A 16,519-nucleotide genomic window follows, 5' to 3' on the forward strand; every position below is an offset into this window, starting at 1 on the left:
CTTATATATATATATATATATATATATATATATATATATATATATATATATGTTTTTTCCGAAATTCGAAAAAAGTTATTGATTTTTTTTGCTATTGTATAAAAAATGACTTTTGATTTTAGGGGGTCAAATCCCAAAATTTCAAAAATCCGAGATATTAGTTTTGTAGCCCTGTTCATTTTACACCTTTTATATTGTGAACATATTTCTGTATTATCAAAGCTGTAGGGCTGACAGCTCTTCCCGCGAAACCTTTTTTGGGGTCGAAAATGGCAGAACATGACGTCATTCTGATGTCATTTGCGGCCAACCTATCATAGCCTCTAGAAATTTTTTTGGTCAAAATGTGTAAAATTAATGCCCGGAGGGGTCCTGAAGTTGTGTGACGATAGCTGCAGCCGTTCGGGCGATATATACGGAAAAGGACAGGGAGGGGGCCGCCCCCCACCCTACGGGGCGCGAGTTAGCGAGTCCGCATAGCCGCCTATCGCCCACCGCTCTCACCAAGGTGATCTGGAAACGCGACTAGCTGTGTTGGTCACCTCAGTGTGTCGTGATCGTTCCTGTGTGTGGAAGACTTGCTTTTTTATCGACCTTTTTAATGGCCGTTCTTCTTTTCCGTGTATTCTCCAGGCATCAGTGGCTCGGTCCAATGTCCCCGCTGCGACTTCCGATGTCTGGGACAGCAACGTCTGGATAGACACGTGAAGAGATGTCACGGTCACATCGACAGGAACGGCAGATTCAAGTGCAAGTGGTGTCAGTACTCGACCGACTTTTTCAAACATATGAAACGCCACCGTAAGATCCATACGGGAGAACGGCCGTACTGCTGCCCCATATGCGCGGCACGTTTCATTCGACAGGGGAGTCTCACTAAACACATGAGGACCCACACGGGAGAGCGGCCGTACGGATGCTCCATCTGCACGGTACGGTTCACTCAACGGTCACACCTCACCACACACATTCGGACCCACACTAGGGAGCGGCCGTACGGCTGCTCCCTTTGCACGGCACGGATTACTCGAGGGTCACACCTCAACATACACATGCGTATGCACACTGGGGAGCGGCCGTACGGCTGCTCCATCTGTACGGCACGGTTCACTCGAGGATCACACCTTAACCTACACATTCGGACCCACTCCGGGGAACGGCCCTACGGGTGCTCCATCTGCCAGGCACGGTTCGCTCAGCGGTCCACCCTCACCAACCACATGCGCACCCACACTGGAGAGCGGCCGTACGGATGCTCCATTTGCACGGCACGATTCAGTCAACAGGCAAACCTCACTAAACACATGCGTACCCACACGGGAGAGCGGCCGTACGGCTGCTCCCTCTGCGCGGCACGATTCACTAAGCGGGCAAACCTCAACATACACATGCGCACCCACACTGGGGAGCGGCCTTACGGCTGCTCCATCTGCACGGCACGGTTCGCTCAGCGGTCCACCCTCACCAACCACATGCGCACCCACACTGGGGAGCGGCCGTACGGATGCTCCATTTGCACGGCACGATTCGCTGAACGGGCAAGCCTTACCAACCACTTGCGGACCCACACTGGAGAGCGGCCGTACGGATGCTCCATTTGCACGGCACGATTCGCTCAACAGTCGGCCCTCACTGGCCACATGCGGACCCACACTGGGGAGCGGCCGCACGGCTGCTCCATGTGCACGGCACGATTCGCTCAACAGTCGGACCTTACCCGACACCTGCGGACCCACAGCCGGAAGGGGCACAGAACTTCTGAATAACAGACGATCTTCTTTCACCATTACACATGTCAACTCACAGGGGCGGTACCACAATGGTGCACTTTCTTCCCGGTGCATTTGAAGAAACAGTGAAGGGTTTTGCGGCTCGCTATTATGCATGCACATCTATCGATATATACATTGGCGGATCCAGAAAGGCAATCTTGGACGCTCATCCCAATCACCAAACTGAAGGCGCTCTTGACAGCGCATTTCGTACTCACCATTTCTTTTTTCACTGTCGTTGTTACCTGTGACTGAATACAATCATGTTGAGGATCTACTGGGGTTTTACTGGGATGATCGATGGTAATGAAGTCACAACAGATATAAAAAGAGGCTTTAAAGGTAGACTGCCACCTTTTTTCCACAAAACGGTTTTCACTAGGGCTGAGCCACCTATGTCCCAGACTGAAGTCGGTTTTCCGAAATTCGAACCCGTTTGCGAGAAATCGGAGACCAAAGTTCAGTTTGATGCCATTTTTTTAGTCCAAGAAAACCGACATCTCTACTGTTTATCGATAACTTTGAAATATTAATTTTCTTATCTTTTGGTAAATATATGTCAAAACTTTGATTGTTTCGAGATCAGAGAAGAATTTTGGAGTGTCAAAATAAAAGTTAAACTTATACAGGGTGGGGCAGCATAATCGGGAATGCTTTTTGGGCTCTAATCATGAGTAGGCATGGCATTATTTTGATAAATTATAGCATGGCAATGAAACGCCCAAAAGTTGTGCATCATCTAACATGACTACATCCATGAGCATGCAACCTCCTGGAAAAGAGCAGCAAAATAGTTCGACGGTGCTCCAAGTGCTTTGCGCGCGCCCATAGACACTAATGTTAAACGAGTAAAACAAGAACATTTTGTTGAAACCCCTGCAATTCCACGTAAAGGTTGCTGGACAGGTCAACGTGTTATCACGGACAATAAGGATTGTGTGGGAATACTTAGGACAAAAGGTTAACGTAATCGTCGTAAAATAACTCTTAGCAGAGGACATACAGATGACTCACTTGAATATAAGGAAGACGCTCTTGAGCATATTAAAAAGAAACAATGCTCAAAACTTCAGCGACCAAAAATCTCACCACCGACTGGAATACGACAAAAAAGAATGGCAAGCCATATAGGGGAAGGAGGGTGAATTGCGCCACCTTAAGCAAAAACGCTAATTGTAAGAAAACCACTGGAGATGTAAGCATTCACTGGTAACCATTTTGAAGAGGAACTCTTTGGCTACGATTTAAGAGCCTCCCGATCATTTAAGAATGTTTCATTTGCTTCTGACAGCTGCTTTTTCAGAAACATGCAAAAGGGCGCATTTACCAACAACTGCTGTAAATTGCGCCAGGGGGATGGCGCAATTAGAATCCAATTGCGCCCTATCCTTTAACATGGCTAAGCAAAGGAGACGGAATGCATACACTCCGGCATTCTATGTCATTGTGGCTTACTTGAACATGTATTATGTGAATCAAGCTCGATACATAATAAATGTAGATATAAATTGCGATGTTTTTTACGCAGGTAAATAACTTTACTTGTGTCCGGTATGCTTGTGAAGTGGAACGAAAACGTTTGATGTAACCGACTAGATATATATGAACGTATGCGCCTAGACGGTTATATTTTCAATCGTTTCTCTCAAAATTAATATTTTTTATTGCTTCTACAACTTTTTTGACATCAGTTTTTACTTTGTATCATAGCTGTGACCTCTCACGCCTGTGTCCATGTTAAAAATGCCGTATTTTGTCAATTACACCGCAAGTTCATAGCCCAAATGGCAGCTACATTATAAGTTCGATAAGAGAAATAATTTTTGGACTGACGATGGCGGGTTGCTCCCCTGCCTGACATAAAACTCCTTCTTTATTGCAATCAGTTAATGATGCATTCATACTGTCGTGATACAATAGCTACACCATTATTCTATTTGCGCCCCCCTGGCGCAATTGCCAAGGGCGCAATTAAAATTGAGGTACTTTTTAATAAAAGCGTAGAAGTTACCATAAAGATGCTGAAGGATGTTTACTGTTTCAGTGAAATATAATGAAAAAAGGATTTTTCTCTCCAAATATCACTCACAAAATCACACATGTATCGCCTATTTTTATAGCCAACGGTTCAAAATGCTGCAAAAAAGTTAAGAAAACGTCGTAATATCTTTGATGGCGTAATGAGCCTTGCTGATTGGCTTCATCGGAGAGCTATGGGCCATAAAAGGAACTATCCAGTGGTGAAAATAATGTTTTCGAAAACAAAATGCTTAACATGCCATTGAATTCGTGGGAATGTGGGCGGGCGCAATTGGTTAGGAGGGCGCAATACACCCACTTTCCCCTAGGGGATTGTATCGAGAATATTCCAGCGGTCATGCAAAGTAAACATCCTGTTGGGGTGATGGACCTATGGGTGGTCTTCAAGGGAGGTGCACGTGGTGCACCCTACTTCATCGAGCCCAGATAAAATGAGCACCTCTGGTAAATACATCCGCACTGTGGCAGACTCATGTGGAGCCGTCGGAACAGAGGATCACTGACGGTCCAGATCACGTCTTACGAGGACTCTGTCTGTGCTGGTACTGCAGTGAGGACGACATGTTATTGTGTAGGGCACCTCCACCTGAGATGAACCAAAAACTTCTGGTCCTTCAACTCCGCCGATTTAAATCCGACCAAATTCTTTACATGGAGCGTTTTTTGGTAGAAGGTTAATGAACAACTTATCATCAGTAAAGACGGTCTTCAGTGCAAGGTACGATGCTGATGGGCGATCATGGACAAGCAGGAGGTTGCACGTGCATGCGCGTGCTTTTGGACCCGCCTTGAGAAGGTCATCGACGCCGAGGGCGGTCACATAGGATGAGAGATAGGTAAAAGGTGACCAATTGATGGGATGTTGCTAAAATAGTGCTTGGAGCTGTATTTTTAAATTCATGACCAAATAATCCCGTTTGATATTTATTCCCGATTATGCTGCCCCACCCTGTATATTCAGTAGTTCATTTTTTCCAAAAAAGTGTGGGAAATGGGGTTTAACATGGGCCAGACCCATTCCAAATGAGCCATGATTTTTAAATGTTTTACGAACTTAAATGCAAAATAAATTAAACATGGCCAATTTCTTATGAAATCATATATTAGTAAATAATAAAATACCTTACTTTTTCAAATAAAATGTAATAATCTTATGACCTTGAAGTCTAGTGATGTGTAAACATTGTCGCTAGACATTAACCGATTGATAATTGTATGATAATCGACAATTTTTTTCGCGATTCACGTGATGATACTTTGTCAGGTGAATTCTAAAATTTTGTTTTGTCCAGGGAATAAATCATAGGCCGATCTGAGAAAACTTTTTGAAGGTGGCAGTCTTCCTTTAACCCGCGCCCTGCTGGGGGGGTGTTTGAACACCCCCCTTGTGGTTTTTCGCGAATATCTCAAAAACGGCGGCGCGGAGCGCCGCCGTTTTTGGTACACCTTATCATACATCAATTCTACACATGTTGTGAAAATTTCAGACCAAGGTCATTCAAGGTCAGGTCACCAGGTCACTTGAAGTGACCTCACCTAAAAAGTTTCAATGTCTGTCATAGCTACACCGAGTGGCCGATCGCTTTGAAACTTTCAGCGATTGCTAAGAGCAATAGCATGTACAAAATGTATATCTCAGAATTTTAATATCGGTGACCTAAGGTCAGGTCAATTTTGCGACCTCCCCATTATAAGTCAATGGGATAAAATTGAAATGCGCCTCTTTTGGACGAAAGACATTATAAACACTCCCAAACACTGAATCGCAAGTGGTTTAGACACACTGAACATGAAAATGGTGTCCGTGACCCCTGTTTATGCCCTGAGGTCATCTTAGGTCACGAATGGTATCTAACAGTTTTTCGCAAATAACTTTTGATATAGGCATGCTAGAGCGATGAAAACGCCTTAGATGTGTTCAGCTCGACGATACGGATCGACTGATATGCAACATGACCCTTTCCGGTCAGGTCATGACCTTGACCTGAGGTCAAATTTTCAAGTTGACCTTTCAAGGTCAAGTTATAGTTCATTCGATGCGTCTTGTTGAGTGGAACACGATGCAGGTAAAAGTAAGCTCGTACAAGGCTTGGGTCAAAAGTTATTGCAGAAAAACTTTCCGAAAAAATCGGCTATTTTTGCAGTTTTTGCCCCCTGCAGGCAAAACCGTTGACGTTAGGTCAAATCTGAGAGAATTATTCAGAAAGGGCGTTAATATGGCTATCGAATGCGCTTTTCCGCGGTGCTGTAGCTCTATTGGTTCCCGAGTTATGCGTTGGCTTCTTGGAAATTGTCGACATTTGACCTGGAAATCGGCGAAATTTTGCCTTCAATGACCTCTGGTGACCTGAGCTTTGACCTGACCAAAAAATTGACCGAAGTTATTTCGTCATTATTTTTGACGCTCTTTCGAACGCCGCCTTCTGCGTATCGCTACGTGGCCCAGGAGCCGAGTTAGAAGGGGGGGGGGGTGTTCAAACACCCCCCCCAGCAGGGCGTGGAAATCCAGGACCCCCAGCCGGGCGCGGGATATGCGAAGCACCATTGGTCGACCCTTTTTTCGAGCAAGTAAAATCGAGGTGTAAAGTTATGTTTCAAGTAGTGAGCTTTGGTCTACAAGTCTCTGTCAAACCAACAAAATGACAAGTTAGATACTAAAATTCATGTCTACATCGACATTTGTATCGTGTTATTTTGTTAGTTTGACAAAGGCTTGTAGCCGAAGGTTCGCTTATCAATATAGCTTATGGCTTTGATTTTATTTGTTCGAGGGAAAGGTCAATGATTCTTCACATATCTACTGTACCGGTAAAACGCCTTTTGGGCGAAGCACGAGCGAGCAAGAGAGTGAACCCTGCACGTGCGGAAGGGTTAGAGGGTGTGCTTAAAGGGACCCTCCCACCTTCAAAAAAGTTAATGAATTGGCATGAAAGTGATGTCGCTCGGTTCAGAAAGAGCAAAAACGAATATCTACCAAATTTTATCGAAAAATATTCACCGGTTTTCAAGATATTAGACTTTTACTTTTGTTTACTTTTTGGGATCTCCGCTGTTCCTAGCGACTTTATTTGAAAGTGCGGCATTTGTTGCGCGCAAAGCAGCATATACCACCGCGTGCTACAAAACGTTTTAGTCAAACATTTAACGGACGTTCGAAAGCCTGATGACGTCATCAGATTCCCGTAATGGTTAAGAGATAGGGACCACGCTGGTCCCACCCTGCAAGTAAAGGGAAGAAATTTCTTGAACACCATAAAGCTGCGGGGGTTGCGACCAGGATAAATGGTGGTTTCTGAGCCTGGCCGCAAACTTGGCTATCTCAACTCAAAACTAATGTTAAAGGAAATAGTTCACTTTTTAACATGGGTTTTGAACTGGAATAGCAGTTCCGTAGCTTGGGCTGAGACGAGCATAAATCAGGAGCTTTTACAGCCCAACGATCACCCTAGGCAAAGATATTCTATTTCTCGTCCCGAAAAAGGTGTCTTGCGTTGAGGATGTGTGCCTTGCATATATTTCCATCCAGTATGAAAAGAGCATGGGTCCCGAAAATTCTTCAGAAACTAGAGAAATTATCTATGAGAATTCTCGTACTGATCAATTAGGACATTCAGGGGAACATTATCAGATCGAGCAGATCGCCCAAATGCCGGTGGCTGCGATAATTTCTCTGTTTCTGAAGAATTTTCGGGACCCATGCTCTTTTCATACTGGATCGCGTGTGCCTTACAGAAACTGAAAAGTTCTTCCTATATCAAAATATAGAAAATAATCTTTTGTTATAAAAAGGTTTTATTTTCTTTGCTGATTATTTTGAACATACAAAATCATAAATCCGTTGCAAAAAAAATAATTTCGTGAAAGTGAACTATTTCCTTTAAGGTGGGAGGGTCCCTTTAACCGCATACCAAATTCGAGCGCAATCGGCCCAGCCGTTTTCGAGATCTGGAAGCGCTCCCTGCTCGTGCGCACGTGCAGAGTAGCACCCTAACCGTAACATGCAAGATAATGCATTGCCTGGTGGGTGCCTACCTACATGCCAAGTTTCAGCGAAATCGACCCATTAATTGCCGAGTTATTGTAATGGGAACAAATTTGACACTTCTTCTTGTTGCATTTTGCACGTGCAGTGGGGGTGAGCAACGTGCATCGAGAGTAGGGGAAGGTGGGGTAAGACGGCCCAGCGCGGCGGGGCAAAGCGGACCACCAGCCTTCCCGGCTGAACCTCTGCTGTTATCTGCTGCTTTATGCACTCACTAACTTTGATTTCCTTTGTCACAATGGCCACATTGAGCTCATGCGGCTACGATGCATGGCCTTTGAGTTATTGAGAAAAGATGCATGGCCTTTGAGTTTTTCGTCAAACCGATCTAATATAAGAGGTCTAGGGGTGATTCAATTTCGGCGCCTTTCTTGCATGATTAGTTTCTATTTTGCACTTTACTGTCGGAGCTCTTGGTGCCGCTTCCAGATCTCGAGAACGGCTAGGCCAATTGTGCTCAAATTTGGCACATCGCTAGAGGTCGGTTAGTAGAGTGCCGTGCACAAGTCAGTTAGAGGTTCCCCCTCGCAATTTTTCACCTGCAGGGCTCACCCTCTCGCTCGTTCCGTTTGTCGCTGTCGCCCCAAAAAAGGCGTTTTACTGGCTTCTGTATGCCCACACAGGGTGATTAGTAGTTTTAACCCGCGCCCCTCTGGGGTCTGCCGACCAACGCGCCCTGCTGGGGGGCAATTTGCCCTCCCTAAGATCTCGAGAACCACGCAACATAGCGACAAGCGGTAAACGGTGTTGGATAGCCCCATCAGGGAACTACCTTGTTACCCAATTTTGTTGACCCAGGTCAAACCGATGACGTCACAGGTCAAGTCAAATGTCGAATTTTCACCGTTTACAGGCATTTCAAGAAATGCATTGTAAAATCGAGTGAAATGCATTTCATTGAAAATCATCGATGGGGAAATGTTCGTCAAACACATATTTTGCTATTTGAAGTCACTGATACCAGGTCAGGTCACAGAGGTCAGGTCACTGAGGGTCACATTATGAAAATATGTGATGCATGTTTTATGATCCATTTTATATGCCAAATACGATTATGTGGGTCAGGCAGTCGTTAGGGTCAGTTAAGATTATGTTTCGATGAAGGTCAGGTCAAGGTCAGGTCAAATTGGTCAAATTCAAAGTTGACATTTTTGCACAAAATGGGTATCGATTCGATGCAGCTCGTTACGGGGAGTTCAAAGGTGGTTTTTGTTTTGCGCTACGTGGTCTAGAATTGCTAAAAATTAAGTTTAAAATATGACGTCATCAATTTTGAACAGTTTTTTTCGCTATAACTTGGCCAAAAAAGGAGGTATCGATTTAAAAAAAAAATCAGTATGTATGTTACAGGCAAAGTGAAAACTCGGGCATTTTGCAAAATGCCTAGGCAATTTGCAAAATGCCTGACCGGCTAGGCATTTTGCAAAATGCCCAGGCAATTTGCAAAATGCCTGACCGGCCAGGCATTTTGCGAAATGCCTAGGCAATTTGCAAACTGCCTGACCCACCAGGCATTTTGCAAACTGCCTAGGCAGCTTACAAAATGCCTGGCGGGTCAGGCATTTTGCAAAATGCCTGAGTTGTGATTGATTTTATTTACCGTTTTTGTTTACCACAGGCGTTGACCACGTCGTTCCCATGTGCCTGAGCCCCAAGCACATTCAATATTTACGAATATACTAGTACCCACGTCTTCCGCCACTTCCGTCGAGATGGAGCCACTACTGAATGGACTGTGTAGATTGAGCCAACGTCTCCCTATACTTTTCGTATACGGAGGTGTAGCCGTGCGTGTGTACGAATGCTGTGATGGGGCGCGGAGCAGGCCACAGAAAAAAACATGGGCGCGGAAAAACGCGGCGACCGGCCGAATATTGACCCGACATTCTTCGCTTCCCGTGCTTACTTACATCACGGCAACAGAGGGCCGCAGTGACACGGGGTTGCCAGCTCGATCGATAGAACAGAGACATCGTATCCAATAAGCATTTTTGTTAATCACGTGTCACGTGGAAAGAAATAGTCTATATCTTGAGAAATCAGCCATTTTTGGTACATTTCAGGAAAAACAGCATTCATAAACAATGCATTGGAATGCGATGAGATACATTCCATAGACTAAAAGAACATGTGGCTTTTCCAGAAAAGCAAGTTTTTGGTCATCCACGACCCACGTGCACACCTTTATAATAAAAAGACGCTTAGAAATAACGAGTTTTACATTCAACGGACATGTTCATCTTTACACAGACACAATGCATTGATAATGTAGGCGTGTGGCCCGCCAATCAAACTACCATACATCGAAAGAACATTCTTTTCTGATCAGATCTACCCAAAGTATTTCCAGAGTCATCAAGGCTCTTAGAAACATTACCATTTTAACGCGTGTTTACCGATAAAACCGCGCCGGGCGCCCGGCAGCCGGCGCGGCGGTCGGGCCGCGCTGCCTGGGGCTCAGTGACCCTGAACTCGGCAGCGCTACCCGGAGAATGTCTCACTGTGTGTCCTCCCACTTGGTGCGTATCGCTTGTGATTAACCCCTGTAAGCGGCACTTACAATAATGCTTACGCATCGTCGCTGGTGTGAGTTCGATGTCGGGCATTTTGCAAACTGCCTGAGAAAATAATTTCAGGCAGTTTGCAAAATGCCTGGTGGGCCAGGCAGTTTGCAAACTGCCTAGGCATTTTGCAAAATGCCTGGCCTGTCAGGCATTTTGCAAATTGCCTGGGCATTTTGCAAAATGCCCAGCCGGTCAGGCATTTTGCAAATTGCCTAGGCATTTTGCAAAATGCCCGAGTTTTCACTTTGCCTGTAACATGTATATACAATAGCGCAGGGACTATCACATATATTCCGTTTTTTTTTCGAAATTCGGAAAAATTTTTGATTTTTTTTAGTTTTGCTAACAAATCATTTTTTGAATTTTTGGGGTCAAAATCCAAAAATTTTGAAAATCCGAGATAGCAGTTTTGTAGTGCTATCTTTTGTCACTTGAGCATATAAAGATCTTTGAAATTGCTTGGTAACTATAGCTTTTGTGAGCGTTTCACGATTTCATGTTTTTTGCTCATTTTTGCTGGAACATGACCTCAGTTTGACCTCAATAACTCCTGACCTAAGGTGACCTAAGACTTGAAATTTGGTGTGAAGGTGTCAAATTGATGCCTGGAAAGGTACTGAAAATTTGGCGGCGCTGCGCGCCGCCGTTTTCTTGCTATTTAGGAAAAACCATAGGGGGCCAAATTGCCCCCCCCCAGCGGGGCGAGGGTTAAACTAGCTCCTTTGTATTGCGAGGTAAGGATTGGAAAGTCGTTGTCTGGTTTAGCGCCGTAGCGCTATAATTTGTGAAGAATAACTTGTTACGTTGAGAAATAATGCCTCTTTTTGTAGGTGCGACTCACACCGCATTCGCATCATTTCCTATGATCTGCGCAGTCTTTGTCGACAAGGGGTAGACCGAAAGTAGATTGGCGCGACATGTAAATCTTGCAACCCACTATTCAGTTTCATCCTATGCAAGCGTGTCGTCTGTTGGGCACGAGTGCGACTTACGAACTGTCTGTACCGTCATCGGGGCGGCTCGATGTATGTTGTCTTGTTGTCTATTTACGGCAGACTATGTGCCGCCGAAGGGTCTTATAAAACTGATTGTTCGAGGAGTCCCCAGTACATACATACATTATTCTCGAACAATCATTCTGACGACCCATGCTTTTTCAACCACAGCAAGTAGTGCCACTTTAATTGAAATTACAAAAAGTTAGGTACCAACAATTGATCGTATTTTCAAGTCGTTCTGTCTCTTCCTTCACGATTCTTTGTTGTGACTAAAAGCGATATACTCAACTCAATGGATAAGTTGACTTCGCCCCTGTCCTTGCGCGAGTTAACCCGCGCCCGGCTGGGGGTCCTGGATTTCCACGCCCTGCTGGGGGGGGGGGGTGTTTGAACACCCCCTTGTAACTCGGCTCCTGGGCCACGTAGCGATACGCGGAAGGCGGCGTTCGAAAGAGCGTAAAACATAATGACGAAATCACTTCGGTCAATTTTTTGGTCAGGTCAAAGGTCAGGTCACCAGAGGTCATTGAAGGCAAAATTTCGCCGATTTCCAGGTCGAATGTCGAAAATTTCCAAGAAGCCAACGCATAACTCGGGAACCAATAGAGCTACAGCGCCGCGGAAAAGTGCATTCGATAGCCCTATAAACGCCCTTTCTGAGTAATTCTCTCAGATTTGACCTAACGTCAACGGTTTTGCCTGCAGGGGGCAAAAACTGCAAAAATAGCCGATTTTTTCGGAAACAGTTTTTCTGCAATAACTTTTGACCCAAGCCTTGTACGAGCTTACTTTCACCGGCATCGTGTTCCTCTCGTCAAGACGCATCGAATGAACTATAACTTGACCTTGAAAGGTCAACTTGAAAATTTGACCTCAGGTCAAGGTCATGACCTGACCGGAAAGGGTCATGTTGCACATCGGTCGATCCGTATCGTCGAGCTGAACACATATAAGGCGTTTTCATCGCTCAAGCATGCCTCTATCAAAAGTTATTTGCGAAAAACTGTTAGATACCATTGGTGACCTAAGATGACCTCAGGGCACAAACAAGGGTCACGGACACCATTTTCATGTTCAGTGTGTCTAAACCACTTGTAATTCGGTGTTTGGGAGTGTTTATAATGTCTTTCGTCCAAAAGAGGCGCATTTCAATTTTCTCCCATTGACTTATAATGGGGAGGTCGCAAAATTGACCTGACCTTAGATCATCGATATCAAAATTCTGAGATATAAATTTTGTACATGCTATTGCTCTTAGCAATCGCTGAAAGTTTCAAAGCGATCGGTCACTCGGTGTAGCTATGACAGACATTGAAACTTTTTATGAGGTAAGGTCACTTCAAGTGACCTGGTGACCTGACCTTGAATGACATTGGTCTGAAATTTTTACAACATGTGTAGAATTGATGTATGATAAGGTGTACCAAAAACGGCGGCGCTCCGCGCCGCCGTTTTTGAGATATTCGCGAAAAACCACAAGGGGGGTGTTCAAACACCCCCCCCCAGCAGGGCGCGGGTTAATAAACGGCAATAGAGCTCAGCCAATAGAGGCAGCCCCACGAGCTCAGCTGCTCAGCGTTTCGTTTCTGACGGCTACATTTCGAACGATTACACGAGTAAACTAACGATTGAATAGACTCATGGATGCTGATCGCCTAGCGCGTCCACATACCCGCTCACTCCCACCAAGGTCACCTAGAAACGCGAACAGCTGCATGGGTCATCTCTGGGCGTTGTGATCGTTCCTGGGTGTGCAAAACGTTCTTTGTCATTTACCTTTTTTTGATGGTGTTTTTCCTTTCTGTGTATTCTCCAGGCATCAGTGTCTCGGTCCAATGTCCCCACTGCGACTTCAGATGTCTGGAGCAGCAACTTCTGGATAGACACGTGAAGAGAAGTCACGGTCACATCGGCAGGAACGGCAGGCACAAGTGCGAGTGGTGTCAGTACTCGACCGATAACGCTAACAGTATGAAACGCCACAGTAGGACTCACACTGGGGAGCGGCCGCACGGCTGCTCCGTCTGCACGGCACGGTTCACTAAACGGTCAAGCCTCAACACACACATGCTAACCCATACTGGGGAGCGGCCATTCAGTTGCTCCATTTGCACGGCACGATTCGCTAGACGGGAAAACCTCACTACACACATGCGGACCCACACTGGGGAGCGGCCATTCGGTTGCTCCATTTGCACGGCACGATTCACTGAACGGTCATCCCTCACGAAACACATGCGTACCCACACTGGGGAGCGGCCGTACGGATGCTCCATCTGCACGGTACGGTTCACTCAACGGTCACACCTCACGACACATATGCGGACCCACACTTGGGAGCGGCCGTACGGCTGCTCCATCTGCCCTGCAAGGTACGCCGACCGGTCACACCTCAGCAGACACATTGGGACCCACACTGGGGAGCGGCCGTACGGCTGCTCCATCTGCCAGGCACGGTTCACTCAACGGGAAAGCCTCACTAAACACATGCGGATCCACACGGGGGAGCGGCCTTACGGCTGCTCCATCTGCCAGGCACGGTTCACTGGACGGGAAAGCCTCACTAAACACATGAGGACGCACACGGGAGAGCGACCATACGGATGCTCCATCTGCACGGCACGGTTCACTCAACAGTCACACCTCACGACACATATGCAGACCCACACGGGGGAGCGGCCGTTCGGCTGCTCCATCTGCTCGGCACGGTTCACTCAACGGTCCGCCCTCACCAAACATATGCGGACCCACACTGGGGAGCGGCCGTACGGCTGCTCCATCTGCCAGGCACGGTTCGCCGACCGGTCACACCTCAGCAGACACATTGGGACCCACACTGGGGAGCGGCCGTACGGCTGCTCCATCTGCCAGGCACGGTTCACTCAACGGTCAACGCTCACGATACACATGCGAACCCACACTGGGGAGCGGCCGTACGGCTGCTCCATCTGCACAGCACGGTTCACTGAGCGGTCAAAACTCATCACACACATGCGAATCCACATTGGGGAGCGGCCGTACGGCTGCTGCATCTGCACTGCGCGGTTCGCTCAACGGTCAAATCTCACCAAGCACATGCGGACGCATACGGGAGAGCGGCCGTACTGGTGCTCCATGTGCACGGCACGACTTATTGATAGATCCGCTCTTATCAAACACTTACAAAATCACCAGGGGTAGTGGTGCAACAGTACCCAATAATAGATCATCTTCTAACTATTACACATTTCAACTCACAGGGCACACTGGCGGATCCATGGGGGCCACGGGGGTCATGCCCCCCCCCCAAAGGCCTAAAGTGGCATGTTTGCCCCCCAAAACGTCAGAAAAATTGCTAAGAAAATATACCTTGATTGAGGTTTTTAGCCACTTGGCGAAGTAAAGCTTTCCACAGCATAATATGGAAGCAATATGGTAGCAGTGAGGGTCAGTGTCAAAAGTTGCGCGAGCGGAGTCGACCTTCAAAAAAAGACTTGTTGGCACGTGTTTATGGCGCGGCAGCTGGTAGTTGGCGGTGTTTCGCGTGGTGTGGCATCACTGGCGGATCTGGGGGGGGGGGGGGACGGGAGCCTGAGGTGCCCCTGACAGGCCCGTGGTGCCCTTGCTAGGCCTGAGGTGCCCCTGGACCCTGGCAGGCCTGTGGTGCCTCTGGCGGGCCTAGGGTGCCCCTGCTAGGCTGCTGATGCCCCTGGGACCTGACAGGACTGTGGTGCCCCTGACAAGCCTAAAGTGCCCCCAACAGGCCCGTGATGCCCCCGACAGGCCCAAGGTGTCCCTGCGTGATGCCGTGATGCCTGCGAGGCCAGTGGTGCCCCTGCGAAGCCGGTGGGGCCCCTGACAGGCCCATGGTGCCCCTGCTAGACCGGTGGTGCCCCTGGCAGGCCTGTGGTGTCCCTGCAAGGCCGCTGGTGCCCCTGGGCCCTGACAGGACTGTGGTGCCCCTGCAAGGCCGGTGGTGCCCCTGTAAGGCCTGTGGTACCCCTGCTAGGCCTCTGGTGCCCCTGACAGGCCCATGGTGCCTCTGCGAGGCCGGCGGCGCCCCTGGCAGGTCCCTGACAGTGTCCCTGACAGACCTGGAGTGCCCCTGACAAGCCTATGGGGCCCCTCACAGGTCCGTGGTGCCCTTGCTAGGCCTGTGGTGCCCCTGGCGGGCTGGTGGTGCCCCTGCTGGGCCGGTGGTGCCCCTGACAGGAATGTGGTGCCCCCGGGCACCAAGGGGGGTCATGACCCATGTGGCCCCCCTTGGATCTGCCACTGATACATAATATATTGATTTGTAAAGGCGTTATGGCTTATGCAATATGCAATTGCAGGCACTTGGTATCCCCCACTTATCTCTCATTGGGGACTCTGGCGGTACCCTGACGTCTGAGGTACCCAACTGCAGCTCCAATGGTCTCTTACACTGGCGGATCCAGGGAGGGGGCATTTAGGGCCATGCCCCCTTCCCAGAGGCCTTAAGTGGCCCGTTTGCCCCCTTCCCATAACGATAATGAAACATAGTTCAATCAGTGCGTGGCCCAGGAGCCGAGTTAGACAGGGGGTGTTTTACCACCTCCCGGCCCGCAAAGGGAGGGACCCAAGCACTGACTCGAAGCGGGTTAAGTGGTCGACAAAAGCAAAGGTAAGTGTTTACAAAGTAATATAAAGGCATGGGTCGGGTGAGCTACCATTTATATATTTTTCTTTTTAGTTAAAAAAAATATGCATAGTGTCAGGGCTGTGACGAAAAATAAGTGGCCTAAATCCGATGAGAAAACAGGATTTGGGGGTACCCTAGGTTTGGCTCCTGCATGAGTTGCCCCCCCCCCCCAAAAAAAAAACGCAAGCCTGGATCCGCCAGTGACAGGGCAACACCTCGATGTGTACTGCGTAATTAGTTTTTGTTTTCTCTTTTGATGCGGTATGCCTCGCCTTTATGTCAACGAGGTCAGCTTGATCTTGTGACCAGCGGCTTATTTAGAAAATCGCGAAGGGGGGGGGGGCAAAGGGTGAGGGCGCCACCTCACCCAAGGAGGGTGTCATACGGTAAAAAATCCTTATGGATCGCTTAGAAGGGGGGGGCGTTTTTTACCATGCCACCAGCTTTTTTTGCGTATATGT

General features: G+C 47.6%; 1 protein-coding gene across 6 annotated transcripts in view; it reads left to right on the top strand.

Moving 5' to 3' along the window:
* Positions 1-14,611, top strand: part of LOC122384619 (zinc finger protein 2-like) — a 49,993-nt gene extending 35,382 nt beyond the window's left edge. For 3 of the 6 annotated variants that reach the window (XM_043372212.1, XM_043372211.1, XM_043372216.1), the window contains one exon: positions 634-2,045. In XM_043372212.1, the coding sequence (XP_043228147.1) occupies positions 634-708 (75 nt within the window). In that variant the 3' untranslated portion in view covers positions 709-2,045. Of the gene's footprint in view, positions 1-633; positions 2,046-13,232; positions 14,120-14,203 lie in introns of those variants that run through there. The other 3 variants (XM_043372208.1, XM_043372213.1, XM_043372217.1) reach the window with 3 other exon arrangements.
* The last annotated feature ends 1,908 nt before the right edge of the window (positions 14,612-16,519 follow it).

The sequence above is a fragment of the Amphibalanus amphitrite genome, unplaced genomic scaffold (assembly GCF_019059575.1).
Source record: "Amphibalanus amphitrite isolate SeventyFive unplaced genomic scaffold, NRLGWU_Aamphi_draft 000194F_arrow, whole genome shotgun sequence".
In the NCBI taxonomy this organism is placed as follows: Eukaryota; Metazoa; Arthropoda; class Thecostraca; order Balanomorpha; family Balanidae; genus Amphibalanus; species Amphibalanus amphitrite.